Source organism: Sturnus vulgaris, chromosome 1, assembly GCF_052056855.1.
Source record: "Sturnus vulgaris isolate bStuVul1 chromosome 1, bStuVul1.hap1, whole genome shotgun sequence".
NCBI lineage: Eukaryota > Metazoa > Chordata > Aves > Passeriformes > Sturnidae > Sturnus > Sturnus vulgaris.
The window spans coordinates 46,817,815-46,841,898 of record NC_142243.1 but is presented as its reverse complement, the minus strand read 5'-3'; the positions used below and the strand labels follow the sequence as shown (position 1 = coordinate 46,841,898).

The 24,084-nt window shown below is 39.7% G+C and overlaps 2 protein-coding genes across 3 annotated transcripts; one reads left to right on the top strand and one right to left on the bottom strand.

The window, feature by feature from the left end:
- Positions 1-2,097: 2,097 nt before the first annotated feature.
- Positions 2,098-23,371, top strand: RP9 (RP9 pre-mRNA splicing factor). 2 transcript variants are annotated; one of them, XM_088166057.1, is made up of 6 exons: positions 2,098-2,365; positions 4,056-4,086; positions 4,859-4,988; positions 5,315-5,406; positions 6,827-6,888; positions 13,510-23,371. In XM_088166057.1, exons 1-6 carry the CDS (start codon positions 2,160-2,162, stop codon positions 13,610-13,612), a joined length of 624 nt encoding a protein of 207 aa, XP_088022183.1. In that variant the 5' UTR covers positions 2,098-2,159; the 3' UTR covers positions 13,613-23,371. The 2 variants fall into 2 exon arrangements, with proteins under 2 accessions (XP_088022183.1, XP_014745145.1); XM_014889659.2 differs by lacking the exon at positions 13,510-23,371 and adding an exon at positions 7,955-9,072 and having other exon boundaries at positions 2,101-2,365.
- LOC106861326 (uncharacterized) lies at positions 13,910-20,793 on the bottom strand. Its single transcript, XM_088165926.1, has 5 exons — positions 20,639-20,793; positions 18,033-19,913; positions 16,937-17,062; positions 14,974-15,099; positions 13,910-14,183 (listed from the first exon to the last, which is right to left on the bottom strand). Exons 1-5 carry the CDS (start codon positions 20,784-20,786, stop codon positions 14,146-14,148), a joined length of 2,319 nt encoding a protein of 772 aa, XP_088022052.1. The 5' UTR covers positions 20,787-20,793; the 3' UTR covers positions 13,910-14,145.
- Positions 23,372-24,084: the final 713 nt, after the last annotated feature.

Below are 24,084 nucleotides of genomic sequence, written 5' to 3'. Positions count from 1 at the left end.
AGAGAGACCACAGCTGAGGCAGGCAACTCAAAGGCTGGAGGTAGATTTGCCTCTCCAGTGGTGATCATACACTGAAGAGGAGGTTGCCCTTTGCTTGCCAGCTAGGTCCCACCACAGCAGCATGGCCCTAGCCAGACCTTGCTGGGTTTGCTTCTAAAATAAAGTCTCTATCTAGAGACTTTTTGGCATTAGATCCTTGCCCCACAACCAACATGTACCTTCTGAGGCAGCAACCCACCCATTAAAATAAAAAATAAAAGAAAGAACAACCAAACCCAACTCTGGGTTTTGGCTTGGATGCTGGCCTTCTCTTCCCTCCTGCCACATGTATTTTGGTCACTGGCAAGCACAGAATCATAGAACCATAGGATGGTTTTTGTGATAATTGATAAAAGATAATCGCAAAAGTATTGGGGTTTGTGTGAACCAGAATACTAAGGTCTGAAGTGAAGCATGGACACTAGATAAAGGAAAATATATGATTAAATCATTCTGTTTTAAATCCCCTTGTTATGAATATTATATTTTCCAATTAAGTTGTATCTACTACCAGCTTGCAAAATCAGACTTCATGATAGCCCTTCCTGCCTTTCTTTGATCAATGCTGCCTATCTACAAAGATCAGACTCCCAGATTTCGCTGGTGGTTATCTACAAAGACCAGATGGTTATCTGTGAGACTGACTATTGAGCAGAGACTGTGAATTTGTGTAAGGATGTTTATTCGACCACCACTGCTTACCTGGCAAAATTATTACAGTAAAAAAACCAAAAATTATTGATTACAATGAGAGACCATACTATAAGAAGAGGCTGCAAACCAAGGTTCAATGGAGCGTGGAGTGGGCGGTGACCCCTCACATTCCCCAGCGCTGCTTGATCCGTCTATATCAAATAAAGCAATCTAAATTTTGTTGAATATCCAGACTTTTGTTTCTCATTTGTAACAGTTTTGGTTCAATAGAACCTTTAAGATCATATAGTTCCAACTCCCTTGCCACAGGCAGTGACACCTTTCACTAGACCAGGTGGCTCAGTGCTCTGTCCAGCCTGGCTTTGGGCACTTCTAGCAATGAGGCATCCACAATTTCCCTGGGCAACCCGTTTCAGTACCTTGCCACCCTCACAGTAAAGAATGTGCAGTGAGCACCATGATAGGGCCCTCCTTGCATGCCCAGCCCCTTTCCCTCAGAGGGACCTCAGCTGCATTCTCAGCTTGGTGAGGGAAGGAACCCTCTCACCCTTCCCTCCACTCTGGAGGCACCTGCTCCCTGACACCTCATAACCAACTCACGGCCATATTCCCCCAGGTGTATCCACACACTCTCAGTCCTGGTATATGAATCACACAAGGCTTTCAGTTGGAAGGGACCTTAAAGATCACCTTAAAGATTTCATGGGCAGGGACGCCTTCAACTAGGCAAGATTGCTCTGAGTGCCATCAAACCTGGCTTTGAACATTGACAGGGACGGGGCAGACAAATTTCTCTGGGCAACCTGTGCAAATACCTCAACACCCTCACAGTAAAGAATTTCTCCCCATTATCTAATCTAAACCTATTCTCTTTCAGTTTTAATCCGCTCCCCCTTGTCCTGTCACTACACAGTCTTACCTATATGCAAAAGTCCCCCTCCATCTTTCTTGTAGCTCCCTTCAGGTACCGAAGGCCACAGTTAGGTCATTCCAGAACCTTCTCCAGGCTGAACAATCCCAGTTCTCTCAGCCTTTCCTCACAGGAAAGGTGCTCCATCCCTCTAATCAACTTGGTGGCCTCCTCTGAACTTGCTTCAAGTTGTATGTACTTCCAGTGCTGGGGACCCCATAGCTGGATGCAGCACTCCAGGTGGAGTGTCGCCCCACCGCAGTAGCGGCCCTCCAGCAAGGGAGGAATTACTGGGAAGTAGCTTTTGGGGATTTTATTTTATTTTATTTTAAATATATAACACTCCACACGTTATTCTCAACGCTCGGTAAGGTGCCGGGGTGCCCGAGGCGGCGGCGAGCATATCCCGCAGCGAGGCCGGCTCCGTGAGGGGCGGGGTGCTAGGGGCCGCGGCCGCCGGAGGAAGTCGGCGTTCGGCCGGAAACCGGGATGCGGGGGGCGGGGAGGGGGCGTCGCTGGGGCACCGCTGTCCGCCGCGGCTCCGGCCGCCGGCCCCATGGCCCAGCGGGCGCCGAGGGGGCAGGGGCAGGACGAGGAGGACGGAGCGGAAAAGGAGGAGGAGGCGGCGAGGGGCAGCCAGACGCGGGCCAGGAGCCATCCGGAGCCCGCGGCGAGCGGCGGCAGGGCCTTGGACCGGCATGAGAGGAAGCGGAAGAGACAGGAGGAGCAGCAGCTTCAGAAGATCCAACACCTGGAGTCTTTGTAAGGAGCGGAGGAGGGGAGGCTACCCGCGGCTCCCGCCCCAGTTCTGCCCTGAGCACACCCCGCCGGCGTTTGGGGCTCGTTTCCAGTGCGGGGTTTGGGGTTTTTTGGGGAGTGATGATTATTCTTTCCCGTCCCCTTAAGAGTGAGTCGGCAGGAGGGCCTCGGGGCCACTTGCAGTTGCTTGATGACTTATGAAGGAATTGTTGAAGCAGAGAAGGGACTCTCCCGGGTTTCTCTGAGATATGCAGCATAGGAGCAGAGGTTGTTCCACTAGAATGTACTACAAAAAGAAAGAGAGAAAGGAAGGAAGGATTCCAGGAAGGAAGGATTCCAGGAAGGAAGGAAGGAAGGACGGGAAAAAAAACTGGGATAAAAAGATGCTGTAAAAGGTTTATGTTATTTCACTGAAAAGGAATTATTGTTTTAATGGAATAAAAAAGGTCAGAAGATACACAAGAACATGATTTTGTTTTTTTCTTTTCCGCGTGGAAGTGAAAATCAATTTGTTATTAAATGCACCAAAGAGCGCTCCGAAGTTATTGTTACAAAATTGGGATGGACATACTTTAACCACCTTTTCCCTGCTGTTCTTATTGTATTGGTATGTGTATTAGTATATGTATTAGCAATCCTATAGGTATGTAGGTGGGTGTGTGCACAGCTAAGCCAATGAAATATCGCCTATGCCATCAAACTTATGGCCTAAAGTGATGAACAGCCAGTACAGATGTTTCGTGTCCTGCTGAGTTAGTATGTGGATAATGTCTCAAAAGTCCTGTTGAAAAGAGTCTTCCATAAATCAGAAGATTTTGGGACTCTGGGCTTGCACAGTGCTGTTCTTCTTGTGCCATTGAAAAACAAAAAAATCTCCATTCTCTTCTAAGATTTCTCTACACTTTTACTAAGGTGGCAGTTTACAGGAAACAGTGTATCTGTTTAAATACAGATGAGATTTGAGGGGAAAAAAACCCCAACACAAATCCAGTTATACAGACCTGCACCTTTCTAAGTAATGTGCATTCTTTACCTCCAGTACCATTTCATATTGCCTTGACATTTAACTCCTTAGCACATGCATTTTCTTGTGCATGCTGTGTGCTTTATGTAGTACCTGTTTGCTGCTTGGATTTTAACAAATGTTTTATCTACTGTTAACTCAAAGAAATGCTACAGAAAATATGGTACTTTGGTCAGTAGGGCTCTGTCTTTAGGTTTAGTACACAGAAGGTGATGAAGTTATTATGTATTAGGTTTGGCTGGCAAAGCTAGATGTAGGGAACAGTCTGACAACATTTTCAGTTGACTATGTCTATGATTCAGCAGTGCTGGAGTAAAGAAGTTTGGAGACGTTGGGGAAGGGTACAGCAGAAAAAGAGGAGAGAATTATGCATGTATGGTAACTGAAGCTAAATTAAATATACCACATATCCCCAGGAAGTAGTTGTGTTCCCACAAGAATATGAATCTGAAGGATATTTGCAAGAGATGTGTACTAATATGATAAATGCTGTCTCCCAGCTTGCTGTATCCATGTTCTGCTGTAGTTCTTAGTTCTTAGTTATAGGCTAAAATTTAAGGAAAAATGTGAGCTAAAGGTTTGAACTCAATACCACTGAAAAACTGTATTTTATTCAATTTATTTGTCTGTGCTAAGCTGCAGAGTAACAATATTTCTATTGCTTTTCAGCTATGAGAAACCTCCCCCTGGGCTAATTAAGGTTGGTAAATAGCAGTAATTTCTTAGGATTATGAGGGATTTTCACAAAACGTGTTCTTTAGGTGTTCAAGTGTCCATAAATTCAAGTTACCTAAATAAATTACAGAGAGAAGTGCTTCCCAGGAAAATTTCAGAGAATCATTACAAGCTAACCACTTTGTCCTGGTGATCCAGGGTGAAATGCCAAAATCAGATAGAAGGAGACCAGGTCTTTCATCATCTCTTAGCACACTTCATGCAGTTTTTAATAGTGTGGATAGAGGGGAGCTATTTATGGAAAGAAGCTTTTTGTTTGAATGACATATTTTCAGGATTCTTCTCTATTGCTTAGGCTGAAATAATTCCTTCATCATGATCATTACTTTTGCCAAATTTTTATACCTTAGCCATAAAGTAATGCTTTTAACCTAAAAAATAACTGCTCCGTGTTGTAAAGGTTTCCTTGTAATTGTTATGTCTTACTGGCAGGAAGAGGAAAGTCTCTGCTTTAAGTTTTCATTTCTATTATTTGTTTAAATAAATTACTAAAATGGATGGGAATGAATTAAATTCCTGTGCAGCAAAGTTCTGGCTGCAAAATTCAAGGGTGAGAAAAAAGAAATGGTCAAGTATTTTAGATCCTTTGTGTGTTACAAGGAAAAAAGGTAATGGGGGAAATATGTTTCCTGTTAAGTAAAGGTCTGTACACTTGAAGTAGTAATTTTACAAAGTTAAAAAAATGAAGGTTTTTTTATCGTCCTTATCTTTCTTCTTTTTTTTTTTCTTTTTAATAGGAGAATGAAACAAAACCAGAAGATTGCATACCTGATGTACCAGGCAATGAAAGCGCACGAGAATTCCTGGCACATGCCCCAACAAAAGGGCTTTGGATGCCTTTGGGAAAAGAAGTCAAAGTTATGCAGTGTAAGCCTATGAAAATATTCTAGATGTCATTGGACCATCATATATCCATCCATTTACACTGGGGGAGGGTAAAATGATATCTGGTGGACAGATGATGAATTCTAGGTAGATTGACATCATATTGATAAAAAGGCAACCAGTATCTTGAAGGCTGTAATAGCCTTGTATTTTATGGACATTACATTTATCAATTTATCAACATACTAGTTGTATCTCTCTGTTTCTTCCAGAAGATTGAAAATATTTTGCAGAAATGTGGTTTTGGCTTTTTATGCTTCTTCTGATCTGTCTCAGAGGTGCAATTCACTGCTACTTTTTTTTTAAAGGTTGGAGATGTAAACGTTATGGACACAGAACGGGAGATAAGGAATGCCCATTCTTTATTAAAGGCAATCAGAAATTGGAACAATTTAGAGTAGTGAGTACCAATATTTTAGTGTTACTGCTTGTATTTTTTAGTACTGATAATGCATAATCTTGCAACTGAAGATAAGCCTGTTAGATGATGCTTTATTAAGGACTTTTCCTCTATCTCTAGTATAATATAGATGCCGAAAATCTCCTAATAAAGAAAAAGCTACAGATGTGGTTGGATGTTTGACTAATTTGCAGAAAATCTACTCTTCAAGAGGAAAATTAATAATTTTTACATATAAATTGGAAATCTTCAAGAACCTGTTTCAACCATTATATTTTTTTTTTGGTGATTAAAATGTCAACATAACAAAAAGTGTTTAGTCAAACTTGAGCTGCCCACATTACAGCTGCTTCAAGCCATCTGCTCTCACTGTGAACAGCCACATCACGAATGCTGTTGTCTAGGTCTGTAATCCAGTCATTGTCTACAAGTCTGATCTCTTGCTACATGAAGCTACATCTCAGTTCTGCAGATTCTTCCTGTGTGATCTATTTAACTATTTCTGTTGCTGTGCATCATTAACCTATATTTCAAGCTGTCATCACTTCATGTCTTATGTCCTCATTTCTGTCCTTGAAATATGTAATCTTGGCTTAGTCTGTCCAGATTCTGGATTCGTACTGATTGCATGCAAATGCAAAGAGTATTTTTAGCTCTTTCCCATGACCAGACTGCCTCTATTCTTCATTTTCCCTCAGGCTTCTTTGTTGCACTAAACTCTTGTTGTATGTCCAAGGCCCTTCATGGTGCATTCCCAACATCTTTCATTTGCTCCTGACATTTCAGTTCCCACCTCTGGTCAGCATCTTGGACTTGTTTGCTTAATCTTCCAACAGAAATGAGCACCCCACCTTGTTTCTGCATTCTTGTATGGCATGAACCCACCTTATATGTCTGCAAAGTTTATTTGCTGTCTTCCTTCATAGCTATCTTTTGCTGCAATGCCAATTTAATTTGATTTAAGAACCTGTGATGGTAGTGCATAGCATGATAGGACAACTCCAACTTCCATTATCCATGTGTCATATTTTCCTTGCTCCTGTATTCCTGTTTGTTTATATCCAAATGTTTTAAATGTGCTATAAGGGTACAGCTCATTATTTTGAACTTGAGTATTCCATCTATGTCTAGCTATTCCCATAGATTATGTGTGGGATTCTCATAGTTGGCTGTGATTGGAAAGGTGGGAATATACATACTTAAGGAGAGGCAGCTTCTTTGGAGATGTGTCTAGATAACCTGTCTCTAAAGCAGACATACCAGTTCAGGTGAACAGTGCTAAGTCTGACAGTGAGTTAAAAGCTTGCTAAGCATATTCTGTGTTTTGATAAAAGCCTCCTGCATTTGGTTGTTTTGGTTTATTTTTTAGGAAATAAAACCACTGATGATAACATTGTATTTCCTGTTTTCCATTTTCAAGGCACATGAAGATCCAATGTATGATATAATAAGGGAAAATAAGCGTCATGAAAAAGAAAAGAGGTGAGTGTGTCTGTAGTAAACTGTATTTTCAATTTAGTTTTTATTTTGGCAATGTGGCATTAATTTTTTGCAAAAGCTTACTTTTATCTCAGAACATTTTTTTAATGGCAGTTTGTTTATATTGAGAGACTAATGCATTTCTACTTTCTAAATAATCACTCTCAAGTACTTCCAATCACTTTAATTCTTTAGCTTCTGTATTTTCCCCAAAACAAAGTTTAAAAAGCAGTTGTATGTATTTATGCCATAATATTAAGGTACTTAGGTGTGGTTTTGGTTTAGGCCTAAAAAAAAACAGTTTATTTTTTTTCTTTCACTGATTTCACTGAGATGTTTTCTAAAATTTGGTTTGTCAGAATGAAGGGGGGTTTAGAAAGGTAGTTCTAAGCACCTGATATTGCTACTTTTGTGAGGTCATTATTTAGTATATAAAGTGGCAGTTTTTGATGCTTTCTTGCTTGAACTGCTTCAGTGGGATAACTGAAAAAACTATAGATAGCTCATAGAGCAGCACTCTTGGAGAGCCATCCTTGAAGAGGATACAGAAGACAACAATAAAATAAGCAAATACTTTGTCCCTATTTGCCAGTAATCCTCGAAAGTTCAAAGGAAGAGTGCCTTTCAAAAATACTTCTGCATCCAGAGTAGAGCCTACTCTGTAAGCTTCACTGACAGCCTCTCTGTATCAGCAGAATGTTGTAATACCCTAATCCTAATATGCCTCTGTAGGGATAAGCATAGAACTTCTTATCACCAGGTAGGCTGGTGATAGCTGTTGCCTTATTATTTTGCACACATAAATAAGCCAATAAGCTAATCTGCCTTTCCTATCCAATGGGATGGAAAGTCCTTCAAAGCAGAACATCTGCTTGTCTCAAAGGAGTTGCTTTTATCAGTCCATGATATTATCTGTACATGAGAGTGTAATTAAGCAAAAGAGGAAGCAAGCCCCTGACTTTTGCATGCAGCTTCCGTTCAAGCCAGGAAGGAAAGACAAAAACTAGGGTAAATTACTAGAGGTAGAGAAGATCTAGAAAGGATTCTCATTCACGTATTTTAAACTCAGGATACAGCAACTGAAGCAGCTCCTAGAGGACTCTACCTCAGAATCTGGTAGTAGTGATGAGGATGATGAAGATGGCAGCAGCTGCACTTCCTCAGAACATAAACACAAGAAGAAAAAGAGAAAAAAGGAAAAGAAAAAAAAAGAAAAGAAGAAGAAGAAAAAGAGGAAGCATAAATCATCCAAATCGAATGACAAGTCAGAATCTGACTGACAGCAGGCACCTGCTGCATGCTCATTGACCTCTCTACTTGTGAACTGCAAGGAAAGATCCAAAGAATTATGAGGAAAACACCAGAAAGGGCTTTATTAAACTTGGAACATACACGTGTATGCATACAGCATCCTATGCAGGCATCCTCTTCTGCCCCTCTGCAGTCAGAAAGAAGAAAGCCGCATTAAACCATATCTTTTTGCTGTAAAACCCATGCTGAGAGTTGTCAGCCAGCTTGGTCAGATGGGGCTTCTGCATTGCTGCCCATGACCAGCAGCAGAAAGTGGCAACCACCGAGGGATCGCCGACAAACCTGCAGCATTAGCAGACTGTCTGTTGAAGTGTCTTTACTCCATGAAGTTATTTTATTATATACAAAGTCTCATTGTAACAGGACTGCAGTTTGCACCATGCAGAGCACTGAGAGTTCTCTTACAGTGCTTATAATGAGCAGGTTGTATTGTATTTTCTTCTCTGCATACATGCTGAAGTTCTGTGTACATATCCTAATATTGGCAGCTAATGAAATAAAGAGTACTGCTGCTGGGGAAAAATGGTAATCAAGGGGATTTACTTTAGGACAAAATTGCAGCATCAGCAAGACTTGATTTTTTGTGTGTGTGTAACAAAATCTCAACATCACCACCATTAATACACAGTTCTGAAACACCTAAAGTGAAACATCTACAGTGTCTAAATCATAGAAGTGGGAGCCAAGTGTAATGATGTTAGATATTCAACTCAACTGTAAAGAGTGGGTTTAGTTATTTTAAAAGGGGGGTTTCACATAAGAAATTAAAAATATTAATTTCTGCATATTCCTCAGTATCAGTTGTTTTGATACAAGTTGTGGGAGGTTTCCTTTTTAAAAGACTTGGGGTTAATAAATTCCCACTTTTTATGTTTACTCAATTTGATGAGGTACCATTTTTTTATCATCCCACAAGAATATAAATGTGTAAGGCTCTCAAAATCATTTTCAACTATATGCATGAAGCCACAGAGCAATAGTAAAGAACTTGTAAGCAGGAAGAAGAGAAAGTTCTGTACTTAATAGACCTTACATACTGACCTCTTTATATAATCTTGACTTAACCAGAAAGATGGAGATAGCTATAAACAGCATTACAGTAACCAACTCTCTTTGATACCTCAAGGTACCCTTAGTACAGAGCTGTGACTTGAGGAGCTAGATGATGGATATTAGTACTGTGCAAAAGGAAAAACTAGATTTGCTTTGAAAGAACTTCTCTAGAATTTAGTCTCTGTGGCTATGCTAAGATTGAAAGAAAAAAACTCCACATGATAAAGCTCTAATACAATAGAGCGAACATTAACAGTGAAATCAAGGAACCATAGACTAAAGTGCGTCCAAGATTTTTTATTTTCTCTAAAGCTTTGAAAGAGAGGATGAGAGAAAGTATAAATTAAAACTTTTTCTCCCTCCTAGATGTCTAAGAGTGATTTATTAAAAATAACCCCCCCATTCCTTACCCGTCATTCACAGTACGTTCTAAGGAAAAACAAGATAAACAAGGCCTACTTACGAAAAGTTTCTGTATCATATTCCCAGAGCTTGAAGGTGGAGCTGTATTTTCACTTGTATTTAGCAGATCTCCCTGTGATGGGACATACTGGTGACTCACGGTAGTTCCCTCTATCAGCAGCATCATCAAATTCTAAGACCCTTGCTCTTTCACCAGAAACAGATTTAACAGCTGAAATAGCATGGGGAGATCTATCATGGACTGATTCTCTTGGTCAGGTTGGACAGGTCTCTGAGAAACCTGATCTAGTGGGAGGTGCCTTGTGTGCAGCAGGGGGTTGAAACTGGATGGTCTTTATGGCCCCTTCCAACTCAAACCATTCTGAGATTCTTGTATTGCCACTCTTGGTGCTGAGATTAATGCATTTATAGATTATTGAACAGATGCTGGAAGCCTGATACTCACCTGATACATTCCAAGAGAACTCTTACTCAGGCTTGTCTAGAGCAGGGCTAAATGAAGGTCTCTTCAGTTACTTCAGCTTCTAAGATTGTTCTGAAGCTTAGTTTAATAAAAACAAATTCAGTTTTTCCTTTGCAGTCCCCTTCCTTGTTAATGGAACTCTCTCTTTGTATCTATCAGGGTTTATTATTTCAACAATTAAGAAAAATAAATTAGGAGACTATTTCTAACTTCTATCAAATCTAATTTAAATGCTGGAGATACCAAATCACTTTTCTATGCCTGACTAAAGGTCTGCTATATCAGTATCTTTCCAATCATGGTTAATAGAAGATGTCTCCACAGCAGAACAGTGCAAACTCTGCTATTATTTCTGTAACTTCACTGAAATGCTCTCTCAGCCTTTACTGCTGAGAGTACCTGTGGTACAGGTATTTAGAATCAGGGGTTAGGTTTCAGTATTTAGTGGCCTTGGATATATATTTTCTTCTATATCCACTCACTGCTTATAAACCTTGCCATTTTCCTCAGCAATGAATTCTTCATTACTAGTTAATTAATCTGTAGCAATTGGCTTTCACACCGCTTCATACTAGTTTAATTTCCCACACCTTAATCTTACACTAGAAGGTATGCGAATAACTGACTCGTGTTTGTTCTCTCTATATTATTTCCAGTTTTATAAGCCTCTATCATACTGCATGTAGGTCTTTACTGCAACTCATAAAAGTAGCATTTCAAAATTTAACAGTTTCAATAGACTAAGAGTTATAGCAGCGCATTTAACAGCCAGGGCTAGAGTGCTGAGAAGCATGATCGACGTCATCATTTGGCATTTTAAACAGTGCCAAAGGTGTCATTTAAGATAAGTCCTTTAAAAATATGTAGACTAGAGATAAATACTAACACCCCTTTAGATTAATGAAAAACAGTTCTAAGTAAACCCAGAAAGCAGGATAGAAAATTACAGTCTTGAAAAACTGACTAACCTTATTTTTTAAATCATAACCATTTAATGTTTTTGTTCAAAAAAACATTTTTTCTGGTCTTTTTTGTAGACATAGATTTCCATTTAAATGTTCTGTTGAAGCCCAAGTGATAGTAGTAACATAATTATGTAGTCCCATGAAACTAAGTAAGTGTAAAATGCAGTTAAAACAAACCTCAAAGGAAATACAGCTTTCCAAGTCTTTTAATACTCTGCAGCATTTTTGTCAGAAAGGCATTTCAGGTAAAATACTGATATTTTCCTTATTTCTTTGGCCATTCAATTAGTTGGGGTTTATAGTCTTTTTGAGTGAGCTAGGCAGTGGCAGCAAGTCAGGGGAAGCTAAGGACTCTAAAAAAAAATAATGAATTTGTTTTTCCTTGGTATGCTTTCAGTATTACAGGCTTTTGGGGTTTGGGTTTTGGTTTTTTTTTTGCCATTGGCTCTGATCTTCCTTTGTTTGATTTTAATAGAAAGATGCATAATTAGTGTTTTCCAGTATAAGGCAGAACACCAGGCATTGTAAAAGGGAGAAAATTTTATGCCATCCAGGTGCTACCAAACTGAAAACTAAAATACAGAATTAATACCTGGCAAGCCAACAGAACCCACAGCTCCACATCAGTAATCATACCACATCCACTTTGCAACAGAGGTTTCAGTTAGCTACAAATAATGATTTAGAAATCCTGAGCCACAGACAGTAAGTCTGTCCAAACAATCATCTCAGTATGGCAATTCCAGAGGCCTCTAAGGTTTGTTGCTGGTGTGCCAAGCAGCAAGTAGATTTGTCAGCTGCCTTTCAGGAGATGCTACAGGAAGCATGCAAAAACTTCCAAGGCAATGCAGTACTTTGACTGTTACAAGTTGGCAGTACTGCCAGCTCTGCAGTGAGTCACTGGGCAGTCAGTCTGGCTGCAGTGGGAACAAAAGTTGACACGTACCTGCATGTGCAAAACTAAGTATCACTGTGCCTTAGTTACCTGGCTGAATAAAAAGAGCCTGGGCTTGAACTCATAGCCTTTTAAATGCAGTCTGTACTTCACAGCCTTTATGAAGCATGGCCATTTTACCCACTGGAATGTTAGATTCAGCTGTAAGCCAGTTAAGATGCAATCCACTAATTGTCCATGTTGCTGAATGGAAAAAAAAAAAAACACCTAAATCTTCTACTTGGCTTGAGGTCACAGGACTAGTACTGTTAGAGTAGAATACACTGCATACAACCTTATCAAAGAATTATTTCTTGAACACTGGAGCATTCATGCATACTACTTTAAGTATTGGGCATAGCATGGATATAGTACATGATATAACCAGTTTAAAATAGCATTTGTTTTCAGACAAAGAGCTGTGTAAACTCTCCTCCTACTGCTGCTACTCCTTCACATCCTCTCACACCAGGCCCTATGTTGCTTCTTGCATCTGAGTAGAAATTACACTGAGTGGTGCAAGAGCTGTAAAAGGATAATCCATGATCATTTGGAGTACCTGTCAAAAATTACCCATTCCCAAAAGTAAGAATGTCATCTGATTGTGAGGTCATGAATATTCCTTTATCAGATAAGCAGCAAAAGATAAAGCTAAGGCTGGCAGTAGAAATGTGTGTTAAAAAGTTCCATGCTTGAATTCCTCATTTTAGTCTTTGAGGTTCTGGTGCAGAGATTTTGTGCAGCATAGAAGCCAAATAAGAATTTTTATTGCATTTATTTTCTTTCATTGCTTAAAGTAAAAAGGAATAGAAAACTTGTCATCACAATGGCTTCTTTCCCCTAACAGCTTGTGGTAAAGGCTCTAGCTATAGCAGAGCTTTAACAATTAAACAGGTGATATTAAAAATATTCTAGAGATAAGGATCAGTTGGGTAAGGAAACATCAGTCCTCCTCACTACAAAGGAAAACAGCATAACTTCCATTACAGGCCAAACTAGTCATAGGTAGGCCCAAAATCTGAACACAATCACAGGAAATACTAATTTTATTGATGTAGGTTACTCTAGGGTAGAGTACGAACATGAGAGAGGAGGCAAAAGTTACTGGCAAGTTCTGTCTATCCATTTACCCCACCCTTTTTTAAAGAAGGCCAGATGTTTGTTTTGTTTCCCTATCTTTTTCACTGTCACTATCACTTTATTTGGTAATCATTCAAGGCTGGCAATATTTATTCTTCTCACAAAGTGATAATAGCCTTCATAGGCATGGGGAAAAATTTGCATATTTTTGAGCTATCCACCTCTAGATCAGTCTGCTACCATTATTCATAAGACAGCTTAGTACAGACCTACTTTTATCATCTTAGTTCTATAAGGAGACTTCCAGGGACAGTATCAACTGTAAGTCACAGAAGTAACCAATAAGAAGTCAGAAAACAGGGCACACTCCTAAAAACTTTTGTTTTACCTTTCAGATCCATCTCTCCAGCTCAGGGTCTCCATAAGGGACTCAAAAATCTCCAGAGAAAAAGGGGTGGAGAGAGAAGCATCACATCAACTCAAATGCTTTCGTTCTAGTCCTCAATCATGAGATTAAGATCCAAGAACTGCCTTGAAACTTTAGAACAGCACTTGACTTCATACAGCTGTAACTATATTCCTTTACATTTTGACAAAAACAAATCCAGCTGCTAGAAGAGTATCTTATGTCCACATCATATGACTATGAGATGACATGGACAGGCTTTACAATCCTGCACAGTTTAAGAACAGGGCAGCAATAGTTGTCATGCTAGAATAGTAGTTGTGCACATACATGGCCATCTAAAAGGTTTTTTGCTAATGTGTAAAGATGGAACACAAGAAGTCTCTAAGTGCAATTCTATGAAATTTATTATTTAAATAGTGGATGTGCTAGTTATAAAAAGGTGACTTTGGTGTCAAATACTTTATTCCATTTTAATTGTGTCCTCAGTCTTTACAATGTCACTTCTTGCCCTTTTAGAGTAAACAGCAACTTACAAAATGTCCAAGAGAATAATGATCAAATCTTGGATTTGTACAAAACAGATCTTTGTTATTTCCCCCTCCTTCTGCTCCAATATTTGCAATTATCTTTTCATAGAGAGGGACTTCCTTGCCCAATGCCCTAAAGGTTAAAAAAAAAGAAAAAAGTTAAAGTATGCATATATTCCACATCCAAACTACATCAATTTGCTTCTAAAGAAAGACTAGATATCAGCGATTACCTTTTCCTATTGCAGGCACTGATGCTTGATATTAGAAGTATGTACTCAACTTCCTAGCAAGTATAAAATGTGCATGAGTGGTACTGGACTTTTGAAACATATCTGTTATATTCGGATATTCCATTTATAACCTTTTCAGACTCTCACACAAATGCACAAAAGAATATTTATTGCTGAACCTACTTCATATTGATTTTTCCCTGTCTTCCTCCAAAACAGCCAGAAGTTCCTACTCCATAAAGTTGGAGATCTTAAGATTTATCTATATGCATTTGTGTTGTATCAAATTACAAATCATTTAGGCTGAGACAGATAAGCAGCTTAAATAAAAGCATATACTACAAAGTGACATAGGACCCAGCACTTGAAAAAGACAGTACAGCAGTCTGAAGAGCAACTAGATTGAAATAAACAGCAGCTTTTGGTGTAGATTTCCTCCCCTATCCTTGCATTAAACAAAGAAGGAACCTAGCCTGGTCAAAGCTACACTGGCATTCATAGCAAGGTGATTACATGCTCAAAGTTTAGCTTGCTCCCCCCCCCCCCCCCCACCTTGTCTGCATATGTTGCATTTGCTATTATTTCACAAACTATCCAACATCCCTGCAGTTCAAACCAAGAAGGATTAATCCCCAACACAGAAAAAATGCTTGGAAAAGTCATTTTTGTAACTTGGCACTGTATACAAACCTTTGTGTACACTGTGTTTAGGCAGATCCCACATTTCTACTTCTTCCACCTCATGTCTTGTGTCTCTGCGTTTTGAAGGTGGCTTGCACATTCTTCTCTTCTTCAGTTTAACCAAAGGTAGGCACACTAAATAACAAGATACAAATGGCATTATTTCTCCAATGCATAGTCTCAAGGCAAACTTAACCTTGACTTTCACCAGCTGATCTGTAGTGTTCCTCTTTCTCCCTCCCTTTTTTGTACCCATTCTAGTACCAGATAAAATTGACACTACACATGTCAAGCAAGTCTCACACATCTACAATATTGAATCACTGTCTAGCCATAATTCTGGATGCATTGTATTTTGGGTCATAATTTGGATAGGTGTTAATATGGTAAAAAAGGAACCTAGTGCATTGGATAATTCTGCTCTAGTTCACTTTTCAAGTGTCTAAGACTAGCTGGTGCTGTACAAGTGACCCAATTCACCCACTGTCTTTAAAAAACTTCAGATCTGTGAAGTTATGCACTACAAGTACACTGCTCAAAAAGTCAAATTTAGTGTATGATATTACTGCCAAAGCAATATATGTCATTTAGACAAGCCTCCTTACTTGCAAGGCACTTTAATTTGAAAAAGCAAATGCTAATATAGCCAACATTTTTAAAGAGGATGTAGTTTTAATAGCACTTCTGAGGCACCCATTGGCACAAACAGCATTCAGAAACCACCAGTTCCTGCTTCCTAACACTGAATGTGATGACCTTCAAACTACCTGGGCTGGAAAAAGAGGAAGAGTAAGCAAGGAGTAGACCAAACATCCTCTGTTTGCTGCAGCATCTATGAACTCAAAGATGTAGAAGAGACATGCTGAAAGTTAAAGGTAGCAGTTCTTTTAGAGCTATTATCATATTTTTATACATTGTTGTAGAGGAGCCAAGAACAATGCTGTTAAAGGAAAGCGTTTTCAACTTTCATAGAACATGCTAGCATTAAAAAACAAAGTTCTACAACTCTGAAGTCTGCAGAGAGAAAGCCTCCAATGCAGAGGCAAATAATCCCAAACCTCAATATGCTCAAGCAGAAAAGCAATGCAGAGAAAGAACTCTAAGGAATACACTGTCTACGTGGCTGTTGATATAGGAAAGCTGATTTATATTATCAGTGAACTGAAGAGAAGCAAATCAGTCTGTTCTGAAGATAGCCTCACACCCCATTATTTGATAGACTGACCCTGAGATACTTGAAACACGTGGCCCAGGAGAGTGGCAATACCCACACTACAACAAATTCTGTAGCTGTTCCAACACCTTAAACACCCTTGAAAAGCATCAAAACCAGATCTGAACTCCAAGTAAAACATTAACTATGAAGAAAAAAAAAACAAACAAAAAAAACCAAAAAACCCAAAAAATGCATTCCACTTCGTGAGCTAAGAAACTAAGTTTTTATTCTGTTAAAATAACTGATTTCTTCATATTTTTCTTAACTAGACCACAATGACTTGTGCTTGATCATTCTTTAACAGTGTCAGGGCAACTGTTGATCCACGCTAGTTTTTCTGAGCATTGGCATATGAAGCTACCACATGGAACTTCCTGTATGTTTTACTGATCAAAATTAGGAGCTATCAAGAGTAGCATTATCTGGATAAATAATTAATATTACATTTATGGCAGTAACTTTGATGTGGCCAAAGCAAAGCCTTTCTTTGTGCAAAGCATTTAATGCTTTGATTTCCTGTAATACCTTTTAAAAATCCCCAGAAGTACCTCTGATGCACCCATATTACCTTGTTTCTGTTTGAGAGGTCTATAAACACATCCAAAATATGTTGACTGACAGGCATGTAATCAATATCAAAGCAACAAAGATCAGTTTTATTATTTTCAAGTCTTCTACAACTATCACATGCTTGCTATTTTGTATTATAGTCTTTGAATGCTCCTGAAGAACAACAACACACAGGGATAGTTGTACCTTGTTCTTTGCTCTTTTCTGGAGATGAGCAACTACCATGTATTTGTCTGGTAAATCTGGGTTTAGCACCATTTCTAATCCAGTACTCTTCAGGTGGTATCCCCATGTTCTCCCTTAACAGACTTCCTAATGAAAACAAACAAACAAAAAAAGTCAGTATTTAGTCTCAATAATGCTGGTGTATCATTTGATCCACAAGCCAGAATGCAAAGCCAGCTACTGGATCTGATCATAGGAGTCTATTGAAATTGAAACAGTTTTCTGGAGACCACACTTAAAAATTACAAGTTATGCATTAAGTCTACAGATTTTGAACAAAAAAAAGTTTAAGAACACTAAGCCTGCTATTAGAAATAAATCACCCTATTTTGGTTGTTTTTCACAATATAAGACTGTACTAAACACCTACTACGTAATGACTACATAACCAGTTGCAAACTGATAACTCTTCCTGTTCTCAGTTTAAATTAAACCAATTTCTAAGAGTATTTACCTTTGATTAAATAAGATGCCCTTTTCCAGGTCAAATTTAATACAGTTTCACACTAATTTTTCAAAAATACAAAACACCTTTTTGCTAAAAGAGAGCAGCAGCTGCAATTTAAAAAAACAATTGACTCCTCTGCTGCAGGGAAGTTACACATGATATGTCCACCAGATTATAATTAACTTAATTCTGTTTAATGCACCCAGCATTAGTCTGTGATAGGAGAGTCACACTGTATAAACTTAAATGCAGAGCTTCTGAGATATTAAGCAACAGTAAATACATAATCCAAATTACCTTAAATGTTACAAATTAATAAATTGCCACTAATGTCAGAGAGTTAAGTATATCAAATCTAACACAAAGGAGAGTTTCTGCATTATTCTCAACTAGTTGTGAAAATGCAGAGTCCTTATGCAATAAGGTAAAAAGGTGCAGCAAACTTCCTCTGCTTCAGAAAGTGTTCTGCAGGACTTGTGGCTCTTGGCCAAATTTGAAGCTACAACATGCTCTAATCTTCCCACTAGTTTAAGCTACAGTTTGAAACTGCAATTCAGTGTTCTTTGTGTATGCTACTAATCAGCACTTTGTCCTTAGCAATTAGCTCACCTCCCAAGAACTTCTGTAGCATTCGCTGGTGTCCAAGTCCTTCTCTTCTCATCATAGGCCTCTTTCTTTGATAATACCCATAGTCACTGTATACAACTTCATCTTCTTCTCTCTTCTTTGGCTTGTAAATTACACCAATATTTTCAACAACCCCACTCCGAGTTTTCATTTTCTCTTGGGCAGGCCAGCTAATTAATTGTGCTGGTACAGCACTTTTAGGTGGTTTCCAAAGCACTCTCTGGCCAACTTGGTAGATATTTCCTTTACTTGGCCTCAAGATACCATATGGAGGGGCTTCTTGAAAGAAATACTCAATTTCATCTATGTCATCATCCTCTTCCTCCTCATACTCATCCTCTCCATCTTCATCTTCCTCTTCTCCCTTCACAGAATATTTTTCAGAGTCCTCAACTTCTGATAAACTCTTACTTGCTTGTTTGTTGAGAGAATCGATTTCTTTCCTACTAGAGGACCTAGAAAGGGTTCCCAGCTTTCTACTTTTGCTGGAAGCCTCTTTGATCTTTGTGTTTGAAGAGTTGACATCTTGGTTATTCGAGGTGTTCACCTGCTCCTTTCCTACCACTTCATCTACATTAAGGGACCCACCACTTTTTATTTGCTTGTTCGCTAAACACTCCGTACTCTTCTGAAGAGTATGTATACTCTTCTGAAGCACATAGTCAGGCACAATATAAGACACTGGGGCATTATCAATTGATGAGCCCTCCTCTATAGAGGACATGTCATCAGAAGACAGACTGATTACACTTTGACACTTCCTTTGTGGCAAACAAACATTGTAGTTTGTGTCCATACTGTCCAAACAAGCCAGCCAGCTGCTAGAGGGAGCAAACTTGTCAATTGATTTGTCACACCAAATACTTTTTTCTGTCTGACTTTCATTGGTTGCACTGTGGCTCAAATTCAGCTTTTTCTGCTGAAAGTCACTCATTACCTCCATATTAGATGGAAGTAGTCCTGCTTGTTGAATAAAGCTGGGCTCTTCTTGAGAGGTTTTTGATCGTGCAGACCTTTTATTGCTAGATTTCTTAGTTATTACCACTGGTTGATCTACACCAACAGATCTTGTCAACTCTGTGATTTGCACTGCCATAGTTTCACCTGGAGGAGATTTTGCCAGCTTTTCTGCATCCAGCTTCACTTCATTATTTTGAATATCTCTCTCTTGCATGGTTTCAGCACCCTGTTTGGAGGTGACAACAGCTTTTCTCTCATCTAAGGAAGCTCCTGGCAGCATATTCTCTCCTTCATGAGGGCCATATATCATACCTTCACATGAGCTAGCAGAAAATAAGTCACGTGGCACTATGTTCTCTGGAACGTCATACAACGGGATTGTTTCTTTAAAGGACTTCCACAGCTGAATAGCTGGAGAGCCATTTCCATATGCTATCCTCACTTCTTCCTTCTCAAAGGCATAGCTTCCAGTAGGAAGATTTCTATGCTGTGTAGAGCTGGCAGGGTTCTTATTATGAAACTCTCTGTCTACCACAATAGAAGACGCACATGAATCTTGTTTCTCTGAAGTAGTTTCAGCCTCTGAACCTATACCAGGAGAAACACAGGCTATATTTCCTGCCTCACGATCTCTTGTTTCTGTACGGATGTCTTGCTGCCTTTTTTGCTTGCTTTCAGGCTCTCTAGGATCAGTCTGTGTTTCTTTTGTCTCCATTTTCTTCCCAGGGTTATTATAATGTCTAAATCTTGTTGCATGGTGAAACATAGGGAAAGGCAGGGCAGCATTAAAATAAGGCTTTCTGTCAATTCTTGCATGCACTGGATGCTGTGGAACAAGAAATCCAGGGTACTCATGGTGTGCAACAGAATAAAATGGAAAATATGGATTTCCACTTGGGAAGCCTAGACATTGGTGACAGAAAGAAAAGACAAATATCATCTTTCTGAAGTAAGCCTTCCTGAATCAGATTTACTTGCATAGACAAGGACAGCTACAAGATCAGACACATCAGTAAATAAAACACACCACATTTCAAATTTTAGAAGTAAATCTGGTGCAGAAACTCAGAGAGTTCTTTGTTAAGGAATAGTTTATCTCAACATCTACACTTTAAACAAAGCTTGATTTCATCCTTCAGAACATTCACCAAGTTGTTTTCTGTACTTTTTTTTGGCTATTTCACAGACTATTGCTCTAACATTGTCTTTGGAAAAAGACATCTCCAGATAGAAGTTCACAAAAGTAAAGCACTTACAAGGTGTATTTAACAATATTTTTCTTATTTTCTTAAGCTTGTATTTATCCATATATATCATGTATGCACACATAGAATTCATGTATATCTACATATATTAATTGCTAAGTATATTCTAGAGCTCTGTGTTAGCAGGATGACTATTACTTAGTATTTTGCTTAGCTTCCATTCTCCAGAAGCAGATGCTTTCTACCATGCAAGCTACATATATAAGGCAGAATTAATATAATGCTACAGTTGTCAAAAATCTGATCTATTAAGTATTAGTTAAACTCCTAAGAGTCTCACTAACACAGATACCACAAGAATGGGGAAAAGAAGTAAGTAAATAACTAAGCAAAGATCCCACAGAGAGCTGCTGTTTATCTTACCTGGAACAGGTAAGCAGTATGGACTGTATGCACAACTGAGGTACCATGGATTTGAATAAGGCTGTTGAGCTGATGGCTGCGCATAAAAAAGGGGTCTTGGGTGGTTTGTGGAATACGAGCCACTTCCTGAAGTTGAGGCAGGATTCATTGTTCCTTGAATACTGAAAGAGAGAAGTGATCATTATCAACCACTTTTAAAACTGCATGACAATTATTTTTATGCTCTGCCTGAATTCAGCAGACATTCTTCTTCCTGCCCAAAGAAAACATATCCTTCCAAAGGAAAGTTTCTATCTTCCAAATAAAAGGGAGAGAACTGACACTGCTATCAAGGTCAAATATTTCAGTTGGGCTTTACTAAACTAGTTTTTGTACACAGCTCTCAATATTAGTCCTTCAAGGCAACCTTGTTATATGCTCTAAGCTACAGAATTTCAGTAGTCTTAGATGCATACATGTCTAGGTAGTATCCCAGCCAATTAAACAAAAAAGCCTTCAATGAATTAGCCTTGAACAGGAGGCTATATACGCACAAAAAGGAAGGTGGGAGGGAACCCAGGAAAAAACCCAAACCAAAGCCTCGCACAATCAGGTGTTTAATGCTTCATAAAGAAAACACTTCTTAATGCTAATGCATGTGTTATTACACATCACAATAAGAACTCAATTAATTCAGGATTTGTACTTTACACTATACTTAAGAACCACAGCTAACAAACGTAGTAAACCTAGTATTTCCATGACCCACTACTTCCTACACTTAAACCAAATGATAGGTAGCAAAAACAACCCCACCAAAACCCTTATGTGTAACTTTGCTTTCAGAGCCATATAAAATTCACAAGATAGACTTCTTCCCACACTTAGAGGTCTCCTCAGTTAACTAATACTTACAAGCAATACAACACTCTCACACATAGCTTATAAGACACAGAAGCTGAACTCTTTTAAAGACTCCAGCATTTCAAAGTTACAAAAAAAGCAAAATTATTTTGAGACTTGTTGCAAACTAGCACACAGTTCAGCCTAGAGTTTCAGAATACTTTAGGAGCACTGGAGCCATCTTCAGCTTTCATCTAGGGTGGCCTGTGAAAGCACCAAAAAGCCTACAGACTCCCTCAGACGAAAGAATGACTTTGACCTTTGAGAAGAAAAGCGCTATAGGGAAAAGACCCCCACAAAGCCAAAACAAACCACCAAACAAAACCCCCTATAAGAGCTAACGTATTTCCCCACCCTTAGAGCCCCAAAAACTTACATCTAATGATGATGATGATGATGATGATGATGATGATGCTGCTGCTGCTGCTGCTGCTGCTGCTGCTGCTGCTGCTGCTGCTGCTGCTGCTGCTGCTGCTTACTAACCAAGTCCTCTACTCACCCTCTTTATGGCAGGCAGCTGCTACTTGTCCACTCCTCCTCCCACCTGACGCTCATTTAACAGTGATGCAGGGAATGTTTTTCTATCATTGTGTGGGAGGAAAAATCAAAACATAAGGATAGAAAGAGTTGTAAAAGCCTCCAACTGGTGAATAGAGAGTTGGCAGTCTCATCTTGCAGATGTTTAAGCTGCATCTCTAAGTAAATCTGGTATTTCCCTTTTATAATGTTGAAAATTACTTTTTTTTTTTTTTTTAAGAAAGAAGGGAAACATTACCTATCATCTGATTCAAACTGCAGTTAGAAACACTTCTTTCAGGAGAAAAAAACAAAAGACCCAAGGCCAAGTTTATATTTATTTTCAGGGTTTTATTTTTCAGGGTTTTTTCAGCTGTTCCATACTGAGTAAAGGGAGGAATGCTCTTGCATCCTAGCATGACTGAGGGAGATGGGAAATGTAATGTTTTTCTCCATATGAACAGCAGAAACATTTCTTGCCATACAGTGTACTCCATCCTGTGTCATGGGAATTTATGAAATGTGAAGCTGCAATTTGACTCTACCCGTGTTTTTACCGGAGGCCTGAGCCTGAGTTGCTGCTTTGGAAATGCACATCTCTGAATGAGAGACCACTGGTACTGAGGCAGGTGGAAGGAGACAAAAGCACAATGCATGTGCTATGCAGGCTGATGAGCGATTAGGGAAAAACAAGGGGGTATGGATGCTTAGAGACTCTCTGTAATCCTGTGTTGGGAAGTTCCCAAAATCTGTGTGTTTTTTCTCTCTATAATGTTCAGATTAACACATCCTTTTTACCAAAACACAAACTATAAAATGTTTGGGAGGGGTTACTGATCCATTCCTTGCAGACTTTCCCAGCCAAAGCTTGTCCTTCCCACTGACAGCAGCTCTTGCACTTCATCTGACTTGTAGTGACAGGACAATGAGAAATGGGTGCAACGCGAGACGGGAAATTTAGGCTAGATGTTAGTAAGAAATTCTCTATTTTGAGGGTGGTATTTTCAGGCACTGGAACAGGCTGCCCAAGGAGGTTGTTGGATGCCCTATACCTGGAAGTGTTCAAGGTCAGGTTAGATGGGGCATTGAGCAACCTGACCTAGTGGGAGGTGTCCACACCTGTGGCAGGGGGTTTGGAACTCGATGGTCTTTAAGGTCCCTTCTAACCCTTAACATTCTGTGACTCAGTGATTTGCTTGTATGTTTTAAATCCTCAGCTCTGCTCTGCATCCATCATACTTTCACCTCTTTGAAGTGAAATTACCAGCCTTTCTCTTGGTGGATGGACCCAAAGAGAAATAAAGAAAATAAATAACACCGGGTGGCTTTTTAAAAGGTGTATGTTCTCAGAATTTTCCTTTCCCCCATACCTCCCCTTCAGCCTCCTATGAAATGACAATTCCTTTCATCATGAAGCAAGCTCCAGTCCCCACAAACCTCAGGTAAACTTTGCTTTTAGGGCAGCAAACCCACACTTGGCCAAAGGACATTCCAGGATTCCGGAACGGCTGAAGGACCAAAAGCAGGTCCCAGAGGGAAAGAACTCAGCTGGGTGTTTGCCCTGAAGCCCACAGGCCTCCAGGCTGCAGCAAGTCTGGTGAGCAAGTCCTGTGAGGAGCTGGTAATGTTAGCCTGGAGAAAGGGAGGCTGAGGGCGGACTTCATCGCTCTCTACAGGTCCCTGAAAGAAGGTTGTAGCCAGGCAGAGGTCGGTCTCTTCTCCCAGACTACCAGCGACAGGATGAGAGGAAACGGCATCAAGTTTCTCCAGGGAAGGTTTAGGTTGAACATCAGGAGGAACTTCTTCACAGAAGGAGTGATTAGACATTGGAACGGGCTGCCCAGGGAGGCGGCGGAGTCACCGTCCGGGGACGTGTTTAAGCGAAGACTGGATGTGTTGCTCAATGCCAGGGTCCGGTTGACAGTGTGGTGTCCGGTCAAAGGCCGCACTCGGTGATCCCGGAGGCCTTTCCCAAGCCGATGGATTCTGTGACTCTGTGGGCCGCTCCTCCCAGCAGAGGGCGCTGGCCCCGCTCCATCCCGCTGGAG

Coding starts and splice junctions, on each gene's coding strand:
- RP9 (XM_014889659.2), top strand. CDS start 2,160: ATGGCCCAGCGGGCGCCGAGGGGGCAGGGGCAGGACGAGGAGGACGGA. Junction 2,366..4,055: donor ATCCAACACCTGGAGTCTTT/GTAAGGAGCGGA, acceptor ATTGCTTTTCAG/CTATGAGAAACCTCCCCCTG. Junction 4,087..4,858: donor CTCCCCCTGGGCTAATTAAG/GTTGGTAAATAG, acceptor TCTTTTTAATAG/GAGAATGAAACAAAACCAGA.
- LOC106861326 (XM_088165926.1), bottom strand. CDS start 20,786: ATGAATCCTGCCTCAACTTCAGGAAGTGGCTCGTATTCCACAAACCAC. Junction 17,063..18,032: donor GCTACAGAAGTTCTTGGGAG/GTGAGCTAATTG, acceptor TGTTTTCATTAG/GAAGTCTGTTAAGGGAGAAC. Junction 15,100..16,936: donor AGAAAAGAGCAAAGAACAAG/GTACAACTATCC, acceptor CTTGTTATTTAG/TGTGCCTACCTTTGGTTAAA.